This window comes from Antedon mediterranea, chromosome 5 (genome assembly GCF_964355755.1).
Source record: "Antedon mediterranea chromosome 5, ecAntMedi1.1, whole genome shotgun sequence".
NCBI lineage: Eukaryota > Metazoa > Echinodermata > Crinoidea > Comatulida > Antedonidae > Antedon > Antedon mediterranea.
In genome coordinates this window covers 22,913,766-22,934,154 of record NC_092674.1, presented here as the reverse complement: position 1 = coordinate 22,934,154, position 20,389 = coordinate 22,913,766, and the positions used below count along the sequence as shown (strand labels likewise).

General features: G+C 32.8%; 1 protein-coding gene across 4 annotated transcripts; it reads left to right on the top strand.

Moving 5' to 3' along the window:
• The first annotated feature begins 179 nt into the window (after nt 1-179).
• On the top strand, nt 180-13,718 carry LOC140049618 (magnesium transporter NIPA2-like). Of its 4 annotated transcripts, none has more exons than XM_072094552.1 (6): nt 180-267; nt 9,043-9,261; nt 9,576-9,632; nt 10,806-10,896; nt 11,460-11,620; nt 12,689-13,718. In XM_072094552.1, the coding sequence occupies exons 2-6, from the start codon at nt 9,123-9,125 to the stop codon at nt 13,312-13,314; spliced, it is 1,074 nt and encodes a 357-aa protein (XP_071950653.1). In that variant the 5' UTR covers nt 180-267; nt 9,043-9,122; the 3' UTR covers nt 13,315-13,718. The 4 variants fall into 4 exon arrangements, with proteins under 4 accessions (XP_071950653.1, XP_071950655.1, XP_071950652.1 ...); XM_072094554.1 differs by having other exon boundaries at nt 217-271; XM_072094550.1 differs by lacking the exon at nt 180-267 and adding an exon at nt 3,262-4,127.
• Nucleotides 13,719-20,389: the final 6,671 nt, after the last annotated feature.

The window sequence follows — 20,389 nt, the reverse complement described above, 5'->3', positions numbered from 1 at the left end:
AAATTATAAAACGTTTATTTAATTATTGCGTTTTGATTATCATCTTCATTTTAAAACAAATTAATTATTATTTGCAGAGACATATCTATATATATGCGCCTATAAAGATATACATAGTGACACGTGCGGTTTGACTCGATTATTGGTTATGATATCATCATCATCGGTGGTGTGTTATTGTTTTTGTGCGTCGAATCGTTCTATTTTTGAGAGGAGGCCCACCAAACAGTCTGTAAAGTAAAAAATGCAACGTTTTTATAACAAAAGGTAGGTACGTAGGCCTATGTTCTTTTGTCATTGACAAGTATGTGAATAAATGTCTTGTTATGTTGTAATAAATTTACAGCTGCATCCTGGACTGGTTGGAATAAACCAGCTAGCTAGCTAGCCTCGGCCTATAGATAGTAGTAGGCTAGCCCTTTATTGGCCTAGCTAGGCAGGGCCTAGTCTAGTAATAGTTAGTAGTAGGCTAGAGGCCTCAATCTTATAAACTAATAAAACTAGGGCTAGGGGCCTAGGCCTAAGCTAGATAGAGTAGATGAAGAGCCTAATTACTTGTCTAGCGAGGCCTACGGCTGAGGATTCTATAGGCCTAGTTAGTAAAGGCTAAGGACAAGGTGAGCCTTTTAGTTAGGTCAGGACAAGCATTACTAGGCCTACTGTATGAAATTATTTTATATTGTGAAACAGGACCTTGAAAGTCACCTTGTTTGAAATAATTGCATATATATCCATCAATAAAATCATGCATTTTGTTTTAAAAAGAAATTTTTTTGTAAAAAAGCTATAATGATGATGGTATTTAATACGATTGACAGACGATTGGGGCCATGAATGATCGGGGCCAGACGCGTGCAGACGTTCGGACTCAACTTTGTGGCTTTCGGGCCCAATGTTAAGACTATCTGGCCCAACGCCTCAGACGATCTAGCCAAACTTTTAAGGCATCGGGCACATACAAAAATGGGCCTGATCGTTTCTATGATGGTGATCGTCTCTATATGATGGTGATTGTCTGTGGCATTGATCGTCTGTTTACTATTTAATTCCATCATACTAGTATGCTAAACAGTTTATATGCTAATACCTTACCATAATAGTTACGCTAGTGGCTTATGAATTGTAGAACTTTAAAGACCCCTTCCCTGCAATTTTGGACGTTTTATGGAAAATAATACATATATATCACTTTAAAAACATTAAACCATGTCATTCCTTGTCTTAAATGTACGTTTTATGGTAAATTATGATAAAAAGTGAGAAACAATGCACTACCTAAGTAGCTCGCGGCGATCAACCTCTCGTGGACGGTCTTAGGCCTAGCCTAGCTAGGCTTAGTTTTGTAGGCCTAGCTGGTAAACATCGGTAACGTACGAACATCATACGCTAGCTATATACCTAGCTTGACGTTGTATAGTTGCTGCATTAATTGTCTTTCTATTTTTGCCAGACTCCGTTGATACAAATTGGGGAAAACCCGGTATTTTCGCTGAAAAGTTAGGAGTCTTCCATTTGTTTTGGCCTCACGATCGATCGAAAAGTGAACGAATTACAGGTGAAAAACAAAAATATCAATCCGCGCGCAATGCATTTTGGGATTTATAGCGGGCCGCTATAATTATTAGAATCGACTTATTTTTCACATTTTTAACCGTTTAAAGACGAAAAAAGTTATCGCAATAGGACCATATAGTATTATTTTTACATTAAATATAGTTTGTGATCTTAAATTAGATCTAAAAAACGTAGGGAAAGGGGGCTTTAAAATTCATTATAGTTGTTGGACAAAATGATAAATATTCCAATCTTTAGAACTCATGTATCAGCTAAAGACCATCAAAATTCATTTCATGTGACAAAATCTTATAGTACTTCATATGAATGGCTAATACTCCCATATTTTCTTAGTTTCAATTACATTTAACAATCCCACATGCACACAAAGAGGTGGCATGTGATTGTGATACCATTTTATGAGATACCATGATAATTGATACCATATTGGCTTTTACAAAATTAACCCTCAGAGGCAGATCCTGGATTTTTTAAACAAAGAATCTCTAACATATTAATAATGCTAAATAGTCAGTCTGTCAATTCCTGGATTCGCCTTTTACTCTTTTAAGGGTCTTTCATACCTGCCACAGGATGGGTCCAGTCAGATTGTACATACAGCATTAGCAACTTGTCATTTTCATGTATCGAGTAAAAATATTGTGGCGTGGTCGCAATTTTGTTTGCCAGGCTAGAACCTGAGCAGGTGTGAAAGACCAATAAACAAACCAGGAGTGAAAACCAGGAGTGAATACCAAGTATGACAATAGAATCATTTTCAACTTGTCTCCACTTTACAACAGTACTTTGGGAAAGCTGTAAAGTAAAGCTGTAGTATAAAATGCAAGCATAATAGAGACCGATCTACACAGTAATATATATATTATATATATTAATATGTAATATAACAAAAAAATAGTATTATATTATAAATAATTGGAATATGCTGATGCTAACAACCATGATTTACATTTTTACATTGTAAAACAAATTTTGCAAGTTCAAAAAAATAATTGTAGAATTTAAAACCACTTGTCTAAAAAAAAAAACTAGTATGGTACTGTAGTGATATATTGTGTCCATACATACACTGTACAGTATATAGGCACATCATATTTTTCATGCTCCTGCTCTAGCCAGCTACGTACCATGAGGACTACTAATTCAGAAGCTAAAGCAAGCAGCAGTTATAGTGTCTAAGGCCGACAGTTTTGCGACTTTGTAAACTTGACTATAATTTATAGATCCCAGCTGCTGGACCCAAAAAACATCTGAAAAAAGTCTATGATTCTCGCCTATTGATTGGTTGACGCGAAATTAACAGACTGGGAAGAATTTTTCACTTGTACTGCCGTGAAGTCATGTTGTCTCTAGAGGGTATTCAGTTGCATGCTTACAGGCTGATGTCAAACACACACAGCACATTAAAGTTCAAAATTGACCATTTTTTAATTGGCATGTGATTCATAATAAGAACTATCTTTGATTTGTATGTATTTTCGCGATTAATTACTCATAAATATATCTGAAGAAAGAACAATGATTAATTTTAAAATGTCAAGCAGCGTTTTTTGTAAGAAATATTTCTTGTTTAATAATATTCGAATAATGGATTTTCTCAATCTAATAATACGTCAAATAAGTATTTAAACGATTTACAATAGAAATCATTGAACAAGCTTTTGTTACTAAACATTAATTACTATTCGATTAAATAAAATAAAGTACTTAAACAGGTTTGCCAATCAAATAATATCAAAGAAGCAACAGACTTTCTTTCCCACTGTAATGTCTATGCTTTTTTAATTTGAGAAGACGTCTTTACACACAGTACTGGCTAAAGGCCAATTTACACAGACGAGCGGTAATAGTAAGCAAAAAAACTGTGTTCTTGTCCCACATAGAATTCAATGACAGCTACTGTAGAACCGTGGAAAAGAAATGTACAACTTCATTCTACTAATTGGTCAATAGCACAGGATATTTACATTTCAATGGGCATTCACAAAATTGATTCTGAATTGCAACAAATCCACAGTATTGTCATAGGATTATTAAAGAGCTGATTATCTAACAAATCTTGAATAGAACATGTTGATTGGTTAATTTCTTTTAAACCTTTTGAATATTCATAACCATTTAATGAATATTCAGTATGAAGTTCATGCCCTGTTTGTGGTTGAGTGAATGAAATAAGAGTACCAGCAACAAGCCCTGAATTCAAGCTAAAGACATACAAATATGGTATGCAAATGAGATACAGTGACTGTAGCTTGTACGATTGTAAAAGTCACACTTCAATTGTAGTCTTTAGATTGGCAGAGAAAAAAGCATTTGGTCAGTGTATCGAGATTGTGTGAACAACCTATTCATGGTCAAAGTGACAGGCTAGCTTAAATAAAGAACTGAATGTACATCATGGAGAATATTTGACATTTTGGCTGCAGCCAGTGAAGTGTGACTGTTACTATATACCTCGATGATGATTTTTCATCTATCCTAAATAGTTGTCTTGTTTTGTTAGTTCTTTGAGGTTGTAGACATGACTGTTGAGTTTAATACCACACCTAGCCGTGAGTATACATACTTATATTATGTGGTAATTTAATATTCATAGGGTGCGTTGCCATTTTGGTGTCTTAATAACATTCCTGTGTGTTCTGACTTTTAATTAGTATTTAGTTAAAATGGTAACTGTCACATGTACTTGCATATCAACTTATTTTTATACCTTTTCTTGTTTTTTTATACTTATTTTATTTAATTTCACGCATTTACAATTTTATAACGTTAATATTTTACTATGTGAATCGTTGGTTGACTAATATATTACTACTGTACTACTATACTAATTGAATGATTTAAAAAAATGTAAAATTACAAATGAGAGGGTAATCATGTTAATATTGAGCCTGTTTTTTTTGGCACTAAGATTGGCTCTACTGACAAAAAAAAACGATTTTTCTAATTGAAAAAAAGTTTTAAAAACTGAAAAAAAATTGATTGAGCTCTCAATTGTTAAAAAAAAAACGATTACTGTAGATCAATTTTTAACTGCAACAAACTTGTGGTCTCAATTTGATCTAATTTCAGAAGGTCATTGACTTGCAGCCAACAGTTGACCAATCTCTATGGATAATAATTGTCATTAATATACAACCACAGACAAACCAAAAAAAGTTTTTTTAAGTAAAAAGTAATTATGGTCTTTGTTATAGCCATATGATACTAAAAACATGTTTTTTAATTTTCAGAAGAAACAGACCCATAGTAATATTTTTATTTTTTTTTATATTTATACTGGGCGACCTCTTCAGTCAAAGACTGGTCTCCCAGAGGGCTCAGTTGGTGATCAGTGGCTGTGATGTACTAATACACCGGGGTAACCCCCTACTCGTCTCGAAAGATGTACTAGGTTCTTTAAAGTGCACACGAGCTAGTTGTGTACACTGGACCTACGGTTTATATAGTCCTTATCCGAGAAGACTCGTTCTAACACCAGAACCATGGAGTGAGTGAGCCTCGAACCCCTGCCGATGTTATGGCTACGTAATTACGGTTTCACTGTCTTAACTGCACGGCCACTCAAATGTCTACAGTCCAATGGCCATATTTCACTATTTCAATGAAATAATTCGCTATACTATACATTTATACTATTAAACTTTTTCTAATATTAAGCATTGTATTTAAGGATTTCCTGTAAAGTGGTATTTCCCTCCTAAAGTACAGGTAAATTTGAATGGTAAATAAGGCCATTGGGTCTATCTGGTCAAAATATCAATTGTGGCAGTAACTTTATTTGTCAAATTTACATAAACTAGAAACATCCATCCAATATCAACACAGTAATTTCTTTAAAAACTTACGTGTACTCTGTCCTAATTTGTTCATCTATCATTTCCTACCTCAAAATACAAAGTTTACTGTATACCCCAATTTTAGCACAACACCCCAAAAAAATTAACTGTTAACTACCTAGAATTACATATCTCTCACGCACCTTGTCTGACCTGTAAATTCTGGAAATTTGATTACAAATGTTGCACCAACCAAACATTTTCGGAGAGTTGGCTGTTTTTGTTTGTATTTAAATCTACAGTATGTTCATACTTACAATTTACCATAATAGTAAATAAGGGCTTTGAAAAACTTTCTTTTCTAATATTTACAGTATTTTGTTTATTTTAATATTAAAGCTCTGTCGGTTAAACTGTGGCCAAATATGGTAGTACAGTATGTGATATGACATCATGTCCATATATGGACATCACACATTTTTTGCCACATACAGTTTGGTAGTGTAAACATAGCTTTAGATTTTTTCTCTGAATCCTTTAATTTTCAACCTATTTGTACATTCTCAAAGGATTACAAGATAATGAGAAATTAACAACTTTACAATCATTAATAATACATATCTTTTACACAAGAGTATCATTGTGAGTCTGCTGAGTACCCTAACATTTTGATTAGTACAGATAATATAGGTTAAAAGTTCACAACAGAACATATTTATGAAAAAAAAATAAAGAATATTTTATTCATGTATGCATTCTCACAATAGAATAAAAGTTGTAAAGCTCTGTCTAGACAATCAAACTGATTTGACAAATATGGTAGTGATATGACATAATCATGTCCATATTGGCACATCACATTTAGTTTATACAGTGTAGGCAGAAACTGACAAAAGAATTCTGGATGTTGAGCAATTTCTATTTTAAAAAATACATTCATCAACTGACAAATGACGACAAAAGGTGTAAAAAACTATTATACAGAACATAAAAAAGACAAAAATTGCCAACGTTTTTAAACGGAAAACAGTAAAAATTATAAATTTAAAGTTTTGCAATACCCGTATTAAAGATTTCTATACAATACATGTGTGCACAAACAAGATGGTCTAAAACTACATCACACTGTGGACAGCTCTAGTCTAATACTTCCAAACCTGCAGTATTTAGGTTAAACTATGTAAAATGAATGATGTGTCTGATATTTACAGACAGTAAGCTGCTGTTTTTTTAATGCAATATAGATTATCATATACTGTAGATTTGGTATATTACATTTGGTCACACCCTGAACTATTTCCGTTGGCCTTTATCAATCTTATCACATTCACAATGATAATATTACATGGTATATTGGAACATATGACACAGAATGTTGGAACAGTTATCTGCTAATCCTGTTGTGGATGTGATAGAATTCACTACCGATCATATCTACACAGTAACATAGTGTGAAAACATTTGACAACAATTTGCAGACCCTACTCTGTCTACAGTACCCTATCAAACTAGTTTGACCAAAAAAGTGTGATATGCTCAAATATGGTAGTGATATGACATCATCATGTCCATATATGGGCACAGCACATCTTTTTGTCACATAAAGTTTGATAGTGTAAACAGAGCTTAAGGAATGAAGGGTCAATTAACAAGCCTGGTGTTAGACATGCACCACTATTTGCAGTAATTCAGTTTCTGTAAAGATTTATTGCCCCCCCCCCCCTAAAAAAAACAAATTATGAAAAATAAAGATAATAAAAATCAGACGTTTATTGCAATCTGAAAAAAAAAGTGAAACATAATATCTTTATAAAATAAATTATCTGAATGGCCTTGTTTGTAGGCAAGTCCTGTAATTTTGCAGGGTTAAAAAAATAAAAAAATAAAGAATGCATTTGAACCACATTAATTTCAAATGCGAGCCAAGAAATGTGAGATTCAGTCATTACCAGTATTTTAAAACCAGTTATTTGCAGCAGAAACAGGAACATACATTATCATAGCATTAAATACTTTTTGACAAGCCAAGCCAAGCTGTTTAATTTTAACTGAAGCAGGATATTGGTGAAGTACTACCGGTATTCTGGTCAGTGAAACAAATTAAATATTTCAATTTAATATATGGTACACTTGCTCCTGTACTGTAGGCTACAGTACTGTCTGTATAGTAGTTATTATCTTTTTTATGTTACTGTTTATTTAGCCAGTCGCCGTTTCAATTTTTGTCTTTTCTCAAGTATTAAACTTTACATATGAACTGATGACCTTAGGTAAAAGATTTAGGGCTTGTCGCGCATGTTTTTGGAAGTTGGACGAAATTTGAGTTTGAACGCTTGCCATATTGCTTGTACTGTATCCTTAAGCTCTGTCTACACTATCAAACTTTAAGTGACAAAAAAATATATGGACATGATATCATCATATCAGTACTATATTTGGGCATATCACTATATATCATATTTGGGCACATCACACTTTTTAGTCAAACTAGTTTGATAGTGTAGACAGAGCTTTAGGCAAGACACAATTTGGTAGATAAATTATGAAATAAGATTGATACTTTTAATAGTACAATACATTCCTTTATTATCCAAAACTAAATTAACAATGTAAAGGCTCTCAACTAAATCCATAACAAAAGAAACAATGATTTAAACTACTTTTAGAATAGCATTCACCACCATGAAAGCTGAAAGGGAATTACAACCTTGACACCAAAAACTGCAGACCCAAAATTTATAATTTTTGTTTAAAATGTACTGTACCGGTATGTGTAAACACTCCCAACACAACCAACTATATAAAGACTTAATGATTAATACTATATTGATTAGAAATTTATAATATTCTTTTATTGGTCTTCTTTTACCAGTATTTTTGTATTCTGTATATTTTCAACATAATATTCTGTTGTATTTAATAGAATGATTAATTTAATTTAATACAAAACATTAATTATTACTTTTATTATTTAGTTGTTTAATAATTAGAACACAAAATGTACTGCTTAGTTTTGAAGCAAATATGTGGCGTTCAGATTGTTGATGCGGGCAGCAGAATAATTATAGATGACACACTCTATAGCTTGGATTTTGGTAGCACTGTTATCTGCCTGTTGCATGACACAAAAATCATGAAAAAACTCGCCATTCATTATAACCATTCATTAACTCTTCTCTGTTTAATGCAACAGAATATTTTAAGCATTGCTATATATTCCCATGAATGTGCACAACCATAGACTCCATTTAATTTTTGACAAGGTTCACAATTTTGGACGAGTTTTCACTATTTGATAATAATAATAATATCCTTGATTTATATAGCGTAACATTATTACCCTAGTCATTTTTGGATCAAACACGGAAACATACTCCCATAATGCAGATAGTAATCAGCGCAAAGTTGTGTCTTGATCTAACTGGGTTCCAATTTATACACCTGGGTGGAGAGAGGCAAACGTAAGTAAAGTATCTTGGGTGGAGAGAGGAAAATGTAAGTAAAGTATCTTGCCTCAGGATACAAGCAATGCAGCGAGAGCGAACCTCGATCTTACGATCAGTAGTCAAACGTCCAACACACTGTGCCACACACCCTTACTTTTTAATCCTGGCAGAGGTTGCAACTGTCCGATTGCTATTGATATTATTATTCTTTAAAACACTGGTATTTTTTGTGTCTTTTATAGCTACTACAGATGGTTATAGTTTTAGTACACAACCTGGGCAACAAGTGTTGATAACATTAGGGAATGCATGCAGAGAAGCCATGCAAGAGGATGAAATTTCCAATACCGATTTCTACATCGGTCTTAGCCTGGCCGTCAGTTCAAGTATATTCATCGGCTCCAGTTTTATAGTAAAGAAAAAGGCTTTGATAAAAATAACATCATATGCTACCAGAGCAAGTAAGTATGAGTGTGTAGTACTGAGTATAATCCCATGCTCGATTGTAATAACCCCACTCCTAATTTCTGTTTGCTTTGTTCATTTTGAGATAAAAAAGTTGAATGTATTGTCCCTCAAAAACATGAAAAATAAAGATTAATATTATAAAATTAGACTTTGACTAAGTTAATTTGTAGTTTTAATCAATTTAATCACTTTATAGAAGATAAAATAAATAATTCCCAAATTGGTTTATTAGTGTCTCATTTAATTTGCCTTAATTGACAAACACAAACAAGTATGGAATGGAAAATGTGTAAAACAATTTTTACAGGTGATGGAGGACATGCATATTTAAAAGAATGGCTTTGGTGGGCAGGTTTCTTAAGTCGTAAGTATATTATTGCATTGGGAGGAGAACACTATTCTCCTTTTGACAGTTAAAACATACCTGTCGACAATATAAAAATCAGTAGTTCCAAATCTATTACTGACACTTTGCGAGCAAAGCCAGCAACTAGAGGCCTCGGACGGGGTCCAGGGGCCAGAGTAACTTCACAACAAATCATAAATAAAACATAGACCATACATATTATCATGCAAAAAAATGAAAGGCTTAATACGTTTACCAGTTCTAACAGTTTTACAAAATTAGAAAATGTTTGAGGCCATTTTAAGAAATTCATAAATTCCAATGGCAGATAATATTCTGGCCTTTGGAGATTTATTATGTAAAGTCCTACTACTGCTAAAGAATAAATGCAAAAAGGAACTTCTAGGGGCTTTCCTTTGCCTCCCGAAGTTCCTTGGGGACGTTCTATATCTGGCCTGCAAGATTATTTATAAATTACAATTAGACCCATACTACAACCCCTACACTGTATGTCTTGTGCCTACTGGCTACCAGCATATTTAAAACTGTTCTACCTTTCAATTTTGTGAGCTGTTGATGAGACAGTAAGCTGTTTTTATTATCTGTTAGCTCATAAAACAGAAGATTAAATTTCAAGACATCAGAACATATTGATTTGACGCTGTATTTCACAAATTACTGAGCTTTTGAATAATTTTTACTGGTAGTATCTAGAGGCTAATACGATAATTGGAAAAAAAAAAATCTTTATAAAATCGTTATTACATAAAGAAAGCTTGTTCAATTGTATGACAATTTTTTGGTATAGAATAAAAATAAACACAAAGAAATTCATGGAAATCTCTAAGTATATGTACACAACTTCATATATAATATTTACATTTAAATAAGAATAATAATTACAAATAATAAGACAAAAAACGCTAAAGGCCAATTTACACAGATGAGCTGTAACGGTAATAAAAATAGGATAGATACAGATTGTACTCTATGTGGGACAAGCTACACAGGTTTTCGTAAATTGGCCTTAACAGTAACTTCTAAACTTTATTATTTGTTAGTTACTTAACTTAATTTCATTTTCCAAAAGCAAAAAGGTGGACGCCCTTTATTACAGTACATTGTAAAATTACATTGCACAGTACATGACACATTATATCCTTTGATTTTAATATTCTTTTTCTTTTTTAGTCGGAGCAGGAGAATTTCTAAATTTCCTTGCTTATGCATTTGCTCCTGCTACCTTGGTAACACCTCTTGGAGCTCTTAGTGTTCTTGTAGCGTAAGTAGTAGTACAGTATTACTTTAAACATATTAGTTTGTGAGCTTTAACAATGGGTATTACAGTAAATGATGATCCTCGATCCCTAGCCATATTTGGGTGATCTTTGGCCAATCCAGTGTCCGTTCTCAAAACTGTTCGTGGTGGGTGATATCATTACGCTTAGAATGCTGCATATTGATAAGCATACAGTACAAGCAATGCGCGAATGTTGGATTTGAACACATGATCTTTTAATCGGTAGTCCAACACAATGTTTCACACGCCCTCATAATATATACAACTATAATTTTAATTACTATTGTACGTGTTAATATAAATATTATTTTTATGTATTATTAATATATGTGTGGAGAATATTTATTGAATAAATGACTAAACGAACAATACAGTAATAATATTGTTTTATTTCTTTCTGTAATGCAACAAAATACTACAAAAATAATATATTTCATAGTAATTGTTTAAATACAAATAAAAATAAGATACATAAAATATTAGATATTAAATATACGACAATTTAAACTTATGATTAACTAATTAATTGTTTTTTTCTTTTTCAGAGCAATCTTGTCCTCGTACTTCTTGAATGAAACTTTAAATATTCTGGGTAAGACTGGTTGCTTCCTATGTGTAATAGGATCTGTGGTCATGATATTACATGCGCCAAAAGAAGAATCTGCAAACACTTTAGAAGAACTAGCAGCCCGGCTTATATCCCCAGGTATGTTGGTCACTGAATCAGAATCACACTATGCTAAATTACAGTTCGTTTGGCATGATTTTTTTCTTTCTTTCTTTATTTCCATTCCATTCATCATGCACATTCATAAATATACACAAATAAGCATAGTAGTACAAAGAGAAAAAAAAAGGAATGGAAAGGAGGAATTTTGGAAGCATAGCATATATAAGTAGAAACCCCCTGTTACAAAAAATATATATATACTAAGTAGAAAGCCAGATCAACTGGAGAAAGTGCTCAATACCATGGGTAGAGCTTAATACAATAAAATAACAACTACGAACTTGGTTACTTCATGGTGCTTTATTACTACAAATTTAATGACGAGTGTGGCCAGCTTTGCTTTGCTTTCGCCTAGTTATGGGAAAGCCCCGGTTAAACACAATTCCGACAAATCAGCGACCCATGCCACAGAAATCCATTCTTCCTGGTTTTCTGCAATTGTACGAGTGTCAAAACAAACTGGTAGCCTTTCGTTTTCATGATGCAACAAGCAACTACTCTGTAGAAACTGTTGCAAAAATCATTCTCTTCATCATTTTCGTACAGTACAATTGCTTCAGAGTAGAGCAAAGATCGCACCAACTTTCTGATGCAAAGCTACTTCATAGTCATTATTCAATTCAAAAATTCAAATTCACAAACTTTTATTCTCCAATATTCATAATAAAAATAAAAATTGGAAATTTGATGTTTGACATACTACTAAACACAAAAAAAGCACAACACATAAAATATATAAAATGGAAATAAGTTGATCAAGTATATCAATTGCACAACAAACAAATTATGATACCTAGTAGTTCTTGATAGGATACTATGCAAACGACAGCCAGAACGCAGCAGGTTGTACTCTGCAAACAGCGGGTGGCTGTGATTGGACATAATACGTTTGACCAGCTTTAAGACAGAATGATCAAACTTAAATTCAAGATCGTTTACAGGAACGTTTAACATTCCTTTAATTTTATCACAGAAGGTGAGGTAATAGATTTATTGGTTAAATAATTATTTATTAACAAGTATTGTTTTTGTCATTCCATACAGGTTTCATTACTTTTGGTTGTTTGATAACCACCGCATCAATCATCCTCATTTTCTACTATGCGCCACGCTTTGGTCACAGCAACGTACTCGTTTATGTCGCAATCTGCTCTATGATTGGCTCGTTATCAGTGATGGCTTGCAAAGGACTCGGTATTGGCTTCAAAGAGCTGTTTAAAGGCGTTAACGTTTTTCTAGACCCATTATTTTGGAGCCTTATATTTTGCTTAGTATTTTTTATCACGATACAAATGCACTACTTGAACAAGGCGTTGGATATATTTAACACATCTGTTGTGACCCCTATTTATTATGTGTTTTTTACGACAACTGTATTAATAGCTTCAGTGATTTTGTACGAGGAATGGGTTACAATGGCTTTCTCGGACATAACTGGAACGTTAGCCGGATTTTGTACTATTATAGCAGCTATTTTTCTACTCCACGCTTTTAAAGATTTGGATATTACTCTGTCAGACTTGCCGTCAACAAATAAAGGTAGCAGTCACGCAGCTAGTATGGAATCAATGAATCATATATCAGATCACGAGGATAGCCAGGTAAGCACAGAGACGATAGCGTTGTTGAACGATATAGAAATTGGAATGAATCATAACGAACGCAAGTGATGGTAAATTAACAGAGCTGATAGATGAAGCAACGTTTAGAGGACACTAAAATTACTCAGATAGATATCGGAGTTTGTTTGCACCGTTTAGTATTTAAGAATATGAACAACGATTATACATATGTCTACTGCCCTCTAGTTAGAGAAAAATATTTTAATCTACAGTAAGACTAGTATCGTAGGAAAATAATTATGTGTATCATTAAACGAGAAATTGTTTTATAAAGAAAGGGATAGTTACATGAATATTAGTATAGAAAATAATAAAGAAAATTATAAAAAATTAAAAACTAATATTAAATCAAACTATAAAATTGAAATAAATATGAACATAATGTCAGGTAATTAGTTTTTATTTGAGATTGTGTAATAAATTATGTATTTAATTTTTGTTTTATTAGTAGCATGGACTCTGCTAACATTTTTTTAAAAAATAGATTGTGTACAGTAAATTTAGTTTTAAAAACTAGAATGAAAAACTTGTGAATATTTTTTTAATGAACAAAGTTGACAAATATAGTTGTATATTATTGTAAAAAATACAATGAGAAGTCAAGACGTATAATTAATTTTTAAATTATTAAAATTAATTTTATTATTATGAGATTTCTTTTAATAAGTTGAGGTTATTTCATCCCTATTCTTTAAAAACCTTGTATCCATTTTTTGCTTAAATTGATTATTATTTTATATAAATGTTGTTGGAGGCATCGTGCGGTTTTTCTGACCATGTATGTTTTACATTCTACATACAGTACAAGGTTTTGAATGTTACAAAACAGATTTGAAATCACAAACGGGATTTAATTCCTATGTCTGGAAATGAAGAAACAATGACAAATAGGATTTAATTCCTATGTCTGGAAATGAAGAAACAATGACAAATAATTCAAAATACTTATTTAAAAGCAGAAATGTCAATTTCTTGCCTAGCGACATTAGCCTATTTCTCTCCAAGTCAGTTTGTAACACTCTCGGAGAGAAATAGGTCGATGTTGGTTTATCCAAGTAAGCGACACTCATAGACTACCAACAACACTTGTTTTTTAAATATTTAATTGGAAGAAAAACAATACAAACAAACGGAAAAGTGATTTTGTATCCGGGTGAAATTATGTTCTGTGGAGATACAAGGTTTTTAAAGATTAGCAACAATTTGTATTAAGTTGTGTAAAATATTTTAAGGTAAAATTTACATTCCCTGACTTGAACTGGTGTTAGTGATTTAAATTGGAGATCATATTTTGTTAATAAATCATATTTATTTAAGGTAATATTTATTTGATTCTACCGCAAAATATATGTTTTGCTTTGCAAGGTCTACAATTATAAATATTAATTTAATATTTCAGTGCAAGATTTATTTTATCAATAATTAATTTTTTAGCATATCTGTAACAGTAACAACTTATTTTTATTTGAATTAATTCTGGCACCATGTTTTTAAAAGGTAATTATTTCAGAAACAAAAATAGAGGGCGCAATATAAAATGTAGTCATGCATGCAATTTCGACTAAAAATATTAACTTTTTGATTTTATCAAACTTTGGTCGGTCAGGCTTGGGAAACATAGTTATTGTTTAGGACTGCAGGTTCTTATATTTTTAAAGATGTATTGTCCCTTTAACTAATTAAAAAAAAAAATAAATAAAAGATTTTGGGAAAAAAAAAGGGGGGTCATTTTGAAGTATCATAATAGTTATTAACTATCACCAAAATTTGTCTGAACTTAAATACAGATGTTTTTTTTGTTAAAAAAATAACTTTGGCTTCCAGTCAAAGTTTTCGATCAAAACTTATCCCATAATGAAACGCGCTTCTTTCAAATTAAAGGCTTGTTTATACTGTACTACAAACGAAAATAAATAGATAAAAATACATTTTTCTTTTCATAAAACAGACGATACTAGAAAAGTTTCATTCTATCTACTTTAGGGTAACCATTTATCAGGTAATATTTTTAAAAATCCAATCAAATGACGTCATGATCAATAAGAACAAAACTGTTGTATCAAAACGATATTATTATCTTACGAAAGTTTTATGTCATTTGATTGTTTTTTTTCATTTCATTAAAGGCAGCATAAATGGTTACCCTTAGTTCTAGAATGATTTTAGTAGTAAAAAATACATATTTATCTACTATCGTCGAATGTATCATCCTAGTATAAATGGGCCTTTAGGTACAGTAGATTCACACCAAATCTGAGTACCAATGCATACTTTACGGAACATTTTTTTTTCGGGAATGTTGTGAATCTGCCTAAGTTGTAGACTATTTATTAAAAAAATGTACTAAAGTTTTTTCCATTGTTGGATTTTTAATGATTATTGGTGATACATATTTGCTTCTTTGATTGCAGTATTGATATGTACCGTAACCGTACTTGTAAGAATAAATTCCCATCGCTATTTACGCTAGGTTTATGACTATTGTTCTTATGTTCTCCATAAGTACCCCTTTTTGAATAACAGCAATAATTATTCACTTTCGCTCTCACATCTACCCACAACGGGTACCTCGTGTGCATTGGAGCTATAGTTTATGTTCCTAATCCAAAAAGACCACCATAGAGTCTTCAGCTGTGAAAAACATGTTGATGTTGCCACTTCCTAAACTGTTTAACCATTTGTCCTTCTTCACCAATTTGGTGTAAATGCCCTGGTGTTTCTTTGCCCGAGTATGGTGTAGTATGAATGAAATACTGTATATATCAGTGCCTTAATAGCCTAGATAGAAAATATGTTAATTATTCATTCCAAAATGTTATTATACCACCAACTTTTTTAATGTCATTGAATTTAAGAACTTACGTGTAATTTAAAGTTGTATGCATACTAAATAAATGCTTGCAGAACCTTATTCATGTGAACAATAGCTTTCTAGTGCAGTTTTTACATAAACAATTTAAGTACATGTATGTAACCAATCAGATAATAAGTGTGCCTGATCAGTCATTACCAAACAACCAAGTGCCCAATCACAATGCAACAATTTGTCCTTCAGGTCAAAGGTTAAAAATGATCGCATTTATCCAATAATTATCTGATTTGAATGAGATGATTATCGGTCAATTTTTCAGAATCAGTTAAATCCCATTTCCACAGGAACTTTATCTGTTAATTATCGGTTAATTTTTGGCTGAAGAAACACATCCTTCTAGAGATCAGGGGCCGGATTTATCAAACTTGCTTAGCAAAAAAATCATCTTAACTTTCTTGATTTTGCCTAAGTTAGATTTATTAATATATCTAAGCAAAAATGTTTGCTTAATTTGGTCTTAAATCTAAGATAACCAACACTATTAGGATGAAAAATGTTGTCTTAACTCATATCTGCTAAAGAAACATTCTTTTTGACAACGCGAGCGCGCTAGGTCGGAACATTGAACATTCGGAAAGGCTACCTCTTTTATCCCTTCCATATATGGCTCTGATTACTTTCACTCTCCACTGCCGCCCCACAGCAGATTCATCATTGCTGATTAGTCGCTCATTGTTCGAAAGTTGTGGTTATTAAAACAAGCATTAAAAGGGTCCAACTAATGGACTCTTATCTCATGTGTGTACTTAAGAAATAATTTAATTTAAAAAGAGAATTGTTTTCTCTTTCAGCGTGAGTCATTGAGTCCTTCATAATTAACCAATCTAATTCAGCTTGGGAAAAATTAACCGATACTTATCTCATTCAAATCAGATAGTTATTGGATAAAATGCGATATTTTTTAACCTTTGACCTGAAGCATAAACTGTTGCGTTGTGATTGGGCACTTAGTTATAGTAATGATGACCGATAATTTTTGTGATGGCTGTGGAAACATGTGAGAGTCAATTCTTGATGAGATTCCGAAATAAAAGATTGAATGAATGAATAACTATAATATAACTTTCGACCAATGAGCGACTAATAATCAGCAATGCTGTGGCGGCGGCGCGCGGAGAGGAGGGGAGAGGGACGGAAGAGGAGGAGCTGAGCTAGCAAGAGAGAGAGAAGATGGGGGAAGAGAGGGCGCGCGCACACAGAATTTCTCAGATCCATTATGGCTCTGGAATTTTATATCTCTCTCTGGAAGATTCTACAATCAACGTACGTTACCTGATGCGCGAGGCCTAGCGTAGGCCTGTATTTTAAAATAACAAAAAAACAACATGGCATCAGCCTCAGGTTTGCCGAATAAGGTGTAAGTACAGTAACATCTTTTACTTTCTAGCAGGAAGTAAATACATAATATTAGGCCTGTCCTAGGATCATCATTATATCCATAATAATAGCTAGCTAGGCCTAGCCTAGCTAGCTAGGCAGATATCGGAAAGGCCGGCTACTGCTCATGAACTCTGCTGGCTGGGGAAAACCCCAAGCGTGGACAAACAAACGATTCGGCCCTGAGACGATTCGGCCCGGGGGACTATTCGGCCCACTTTTAGTGGGACGTTTCGGCCCGCCGAAACGTCTCACTTTAGACCAAATTCATATTCATTTTTGTTGGTATTTATCAAGTTTTTAAAGGTGTGGCGCCAAGGTGTTTAATAACAATCCGTATTTTATTGATATTGACAATGTTGATATAATATATATAATAAATTACTAAAAAAACGTAATTTTATATTTAATTTATTAGTATTACTTCATTTGGTGTCTGATCATTTCGGCCGCCAGTCATTTCGGCCGCCGGTTATGGAACGCCCAAAATCATGAAACGCCAAAAAAGACAAAATATGTATTGTTCATTTCGGCCGCCAGAATCGTCAATATTGTTAACGTATTGTTACTTACTTGTCAAAAAGGGTGTATACATGTGCCTATCGCCTGAATAGACGTGTGTAAATGGTGTCAGATGAAATCGGTCGCGCTTGAAATCGGTCGCGATAAAATAAACATCCGGTATTTTGTATGGAGCGCCGCTAGATACGCTTTTTATCCTATTAGTTACGTTTGATATCGGTCGCGTTTTATTTTGGTCGCGCTAATTTGTATATGGCGCATTAGATACATTTTTAATGAAAACGGTCATTATGTTTTTAGTTAATTGTGAATATTGGAATTTCTAATAATACTGTTTAATAGTGTTTGACATTTTTTTAAACCTCGATCGTTATTTTTTAAGTACAGTAAATATTAATATTTATCTCATTATTTATAAATAATTTGTGTTTCCATTTTATCTTACAGGTTTTAATGAATTGTAATGTGTTCTTTTAGCATGCCGTTGTTTAAGGTTTTGAAAATAAATAATAATTTAATAGTTAAACAAGTAGACGCGCCTATTGCGTATTTTTTAATCACAGTTAATTACGAAACTCGTTCTATACCTGCAAGTGGATACCAGCTCAATGAGGTTTATGCAATAAAGGAATTTGATGCATGATGATGATTTTTGCATTCGATATCCGCCACTCTGACGTGAGCATGGTTTAGGATAATAATAAAATATATAGATAATATTCCGTTATAAATCAATCTACCAGCCCTACAGTATGTCTATGATGTACAATGATAGATGTGAGAATAATGTATGGATAATAAAGGTGGACACGATTCTCAAAGAGGTACTGATATTTAAACATTTAGATTTACGAACGTCGTATGGATGTTATGTGAGACTACTTACTTAATTATTTACATTAAATGGTTATTGTAAATAAAGAAATAAAAGATATTTTTCAAATTAAAATCTATAGTATCGACGTACAGTATACGTAAATTATATACATCGTTTCACAAAAACACGTGCAGGAGGCCTATAGACGTTTTAAAAGTATGGTTATTAGTAATAGACGTCATCTTTACCTGGCCATTTTAAAAAGGGGAAACCCCGTCAGCAAAATAACGCATTGTTAGAGGAAACAGCTGCACGATCATAGAAGGCGCATCTCCCCCAATATGGCTTATTTGGGGGTTTATTTCAGTAACTCGCCTTTTAACCATCCGCATATAATGATCATTTTTACTAACAACTATTTTAAACATTAGAAATAAAAGTATACACGTGATTTGTCTCAACAATTATTATTGTACACTTAATAATATTATCCTACATAAAGTATGTAAATAAAATAAAAAAATAAAAATTATGTGATCGATCGAAAAGTATGTTGTTAACGACATGATATAATCTGCCACAGTAGGCCTATGCATAAGTATAACAATGGATACGCTGGCTTTACGGGCTATACATTGTAACAATTATTGTTTTTAAATAAATTGTTCTCTTTTACGTAATTGTTTGCATAATAAAGGACAGACGTATATTCTCTATATAATATATTAATTACAGTACATATAACTGGAGGTAAATTATTATATGCCTGATATAATTATTTACCTAATTTAATATTTAAACGTGTTTAGAAATGACTATTTTGGAAAGATACCTGTGAAATACATTTAAAATTAATAATGATTGATAACCAAATAAAAAATATCCACATAAATAATCTAGCCCCTAAAAAATATCAATTAAATCTATATAAATGAAGAAAATGTATATCCCGCTAGCATGCATCCCGCTCCATACAAAATAGGGCGACCGATTTCAAACGCGACCGATATGATAAAAAAACCGTGTAAATCATTAGTTTAGTAGTTTTAACTAACACTAACACAGTGGTTGTTGTGGGGGGGGGGGGCTGAGAGGTTGTAGGGCTCAGTCAGGAAGAAGCCGGTGAATGACAGTAAAATAGCGCAACTCTGTACAAATCAAAAAGTATGATCGTTTTTGTTGATTGCTGCTTGCTGTTTGAATACGGACGTCTATTCAGGGGATAGGCACATGTATACACCATTTTTTATAATTGAGGCGTGCCATACATTAACAATATTGACGATTGGCGGCCGAAATGAACAATACATAATTTGTCCTTTTTGGCGTTTCATGATTTTAGGCGTTCCATAACCGGCGGCCGAAATGACTGGCGGCCGATATGCACTGTGACCCTTCATTTCGTGCATTCGCCAAGCTGCCAACAGAGGGCGTAACTTGTTTACATCGTTCGCGTGACTAAAAAATGATCATTTTCGACAATGTTTTCAAAATGTTTGCTTTATTTTATCTTTATTCCTAGTAGTACTACCCTA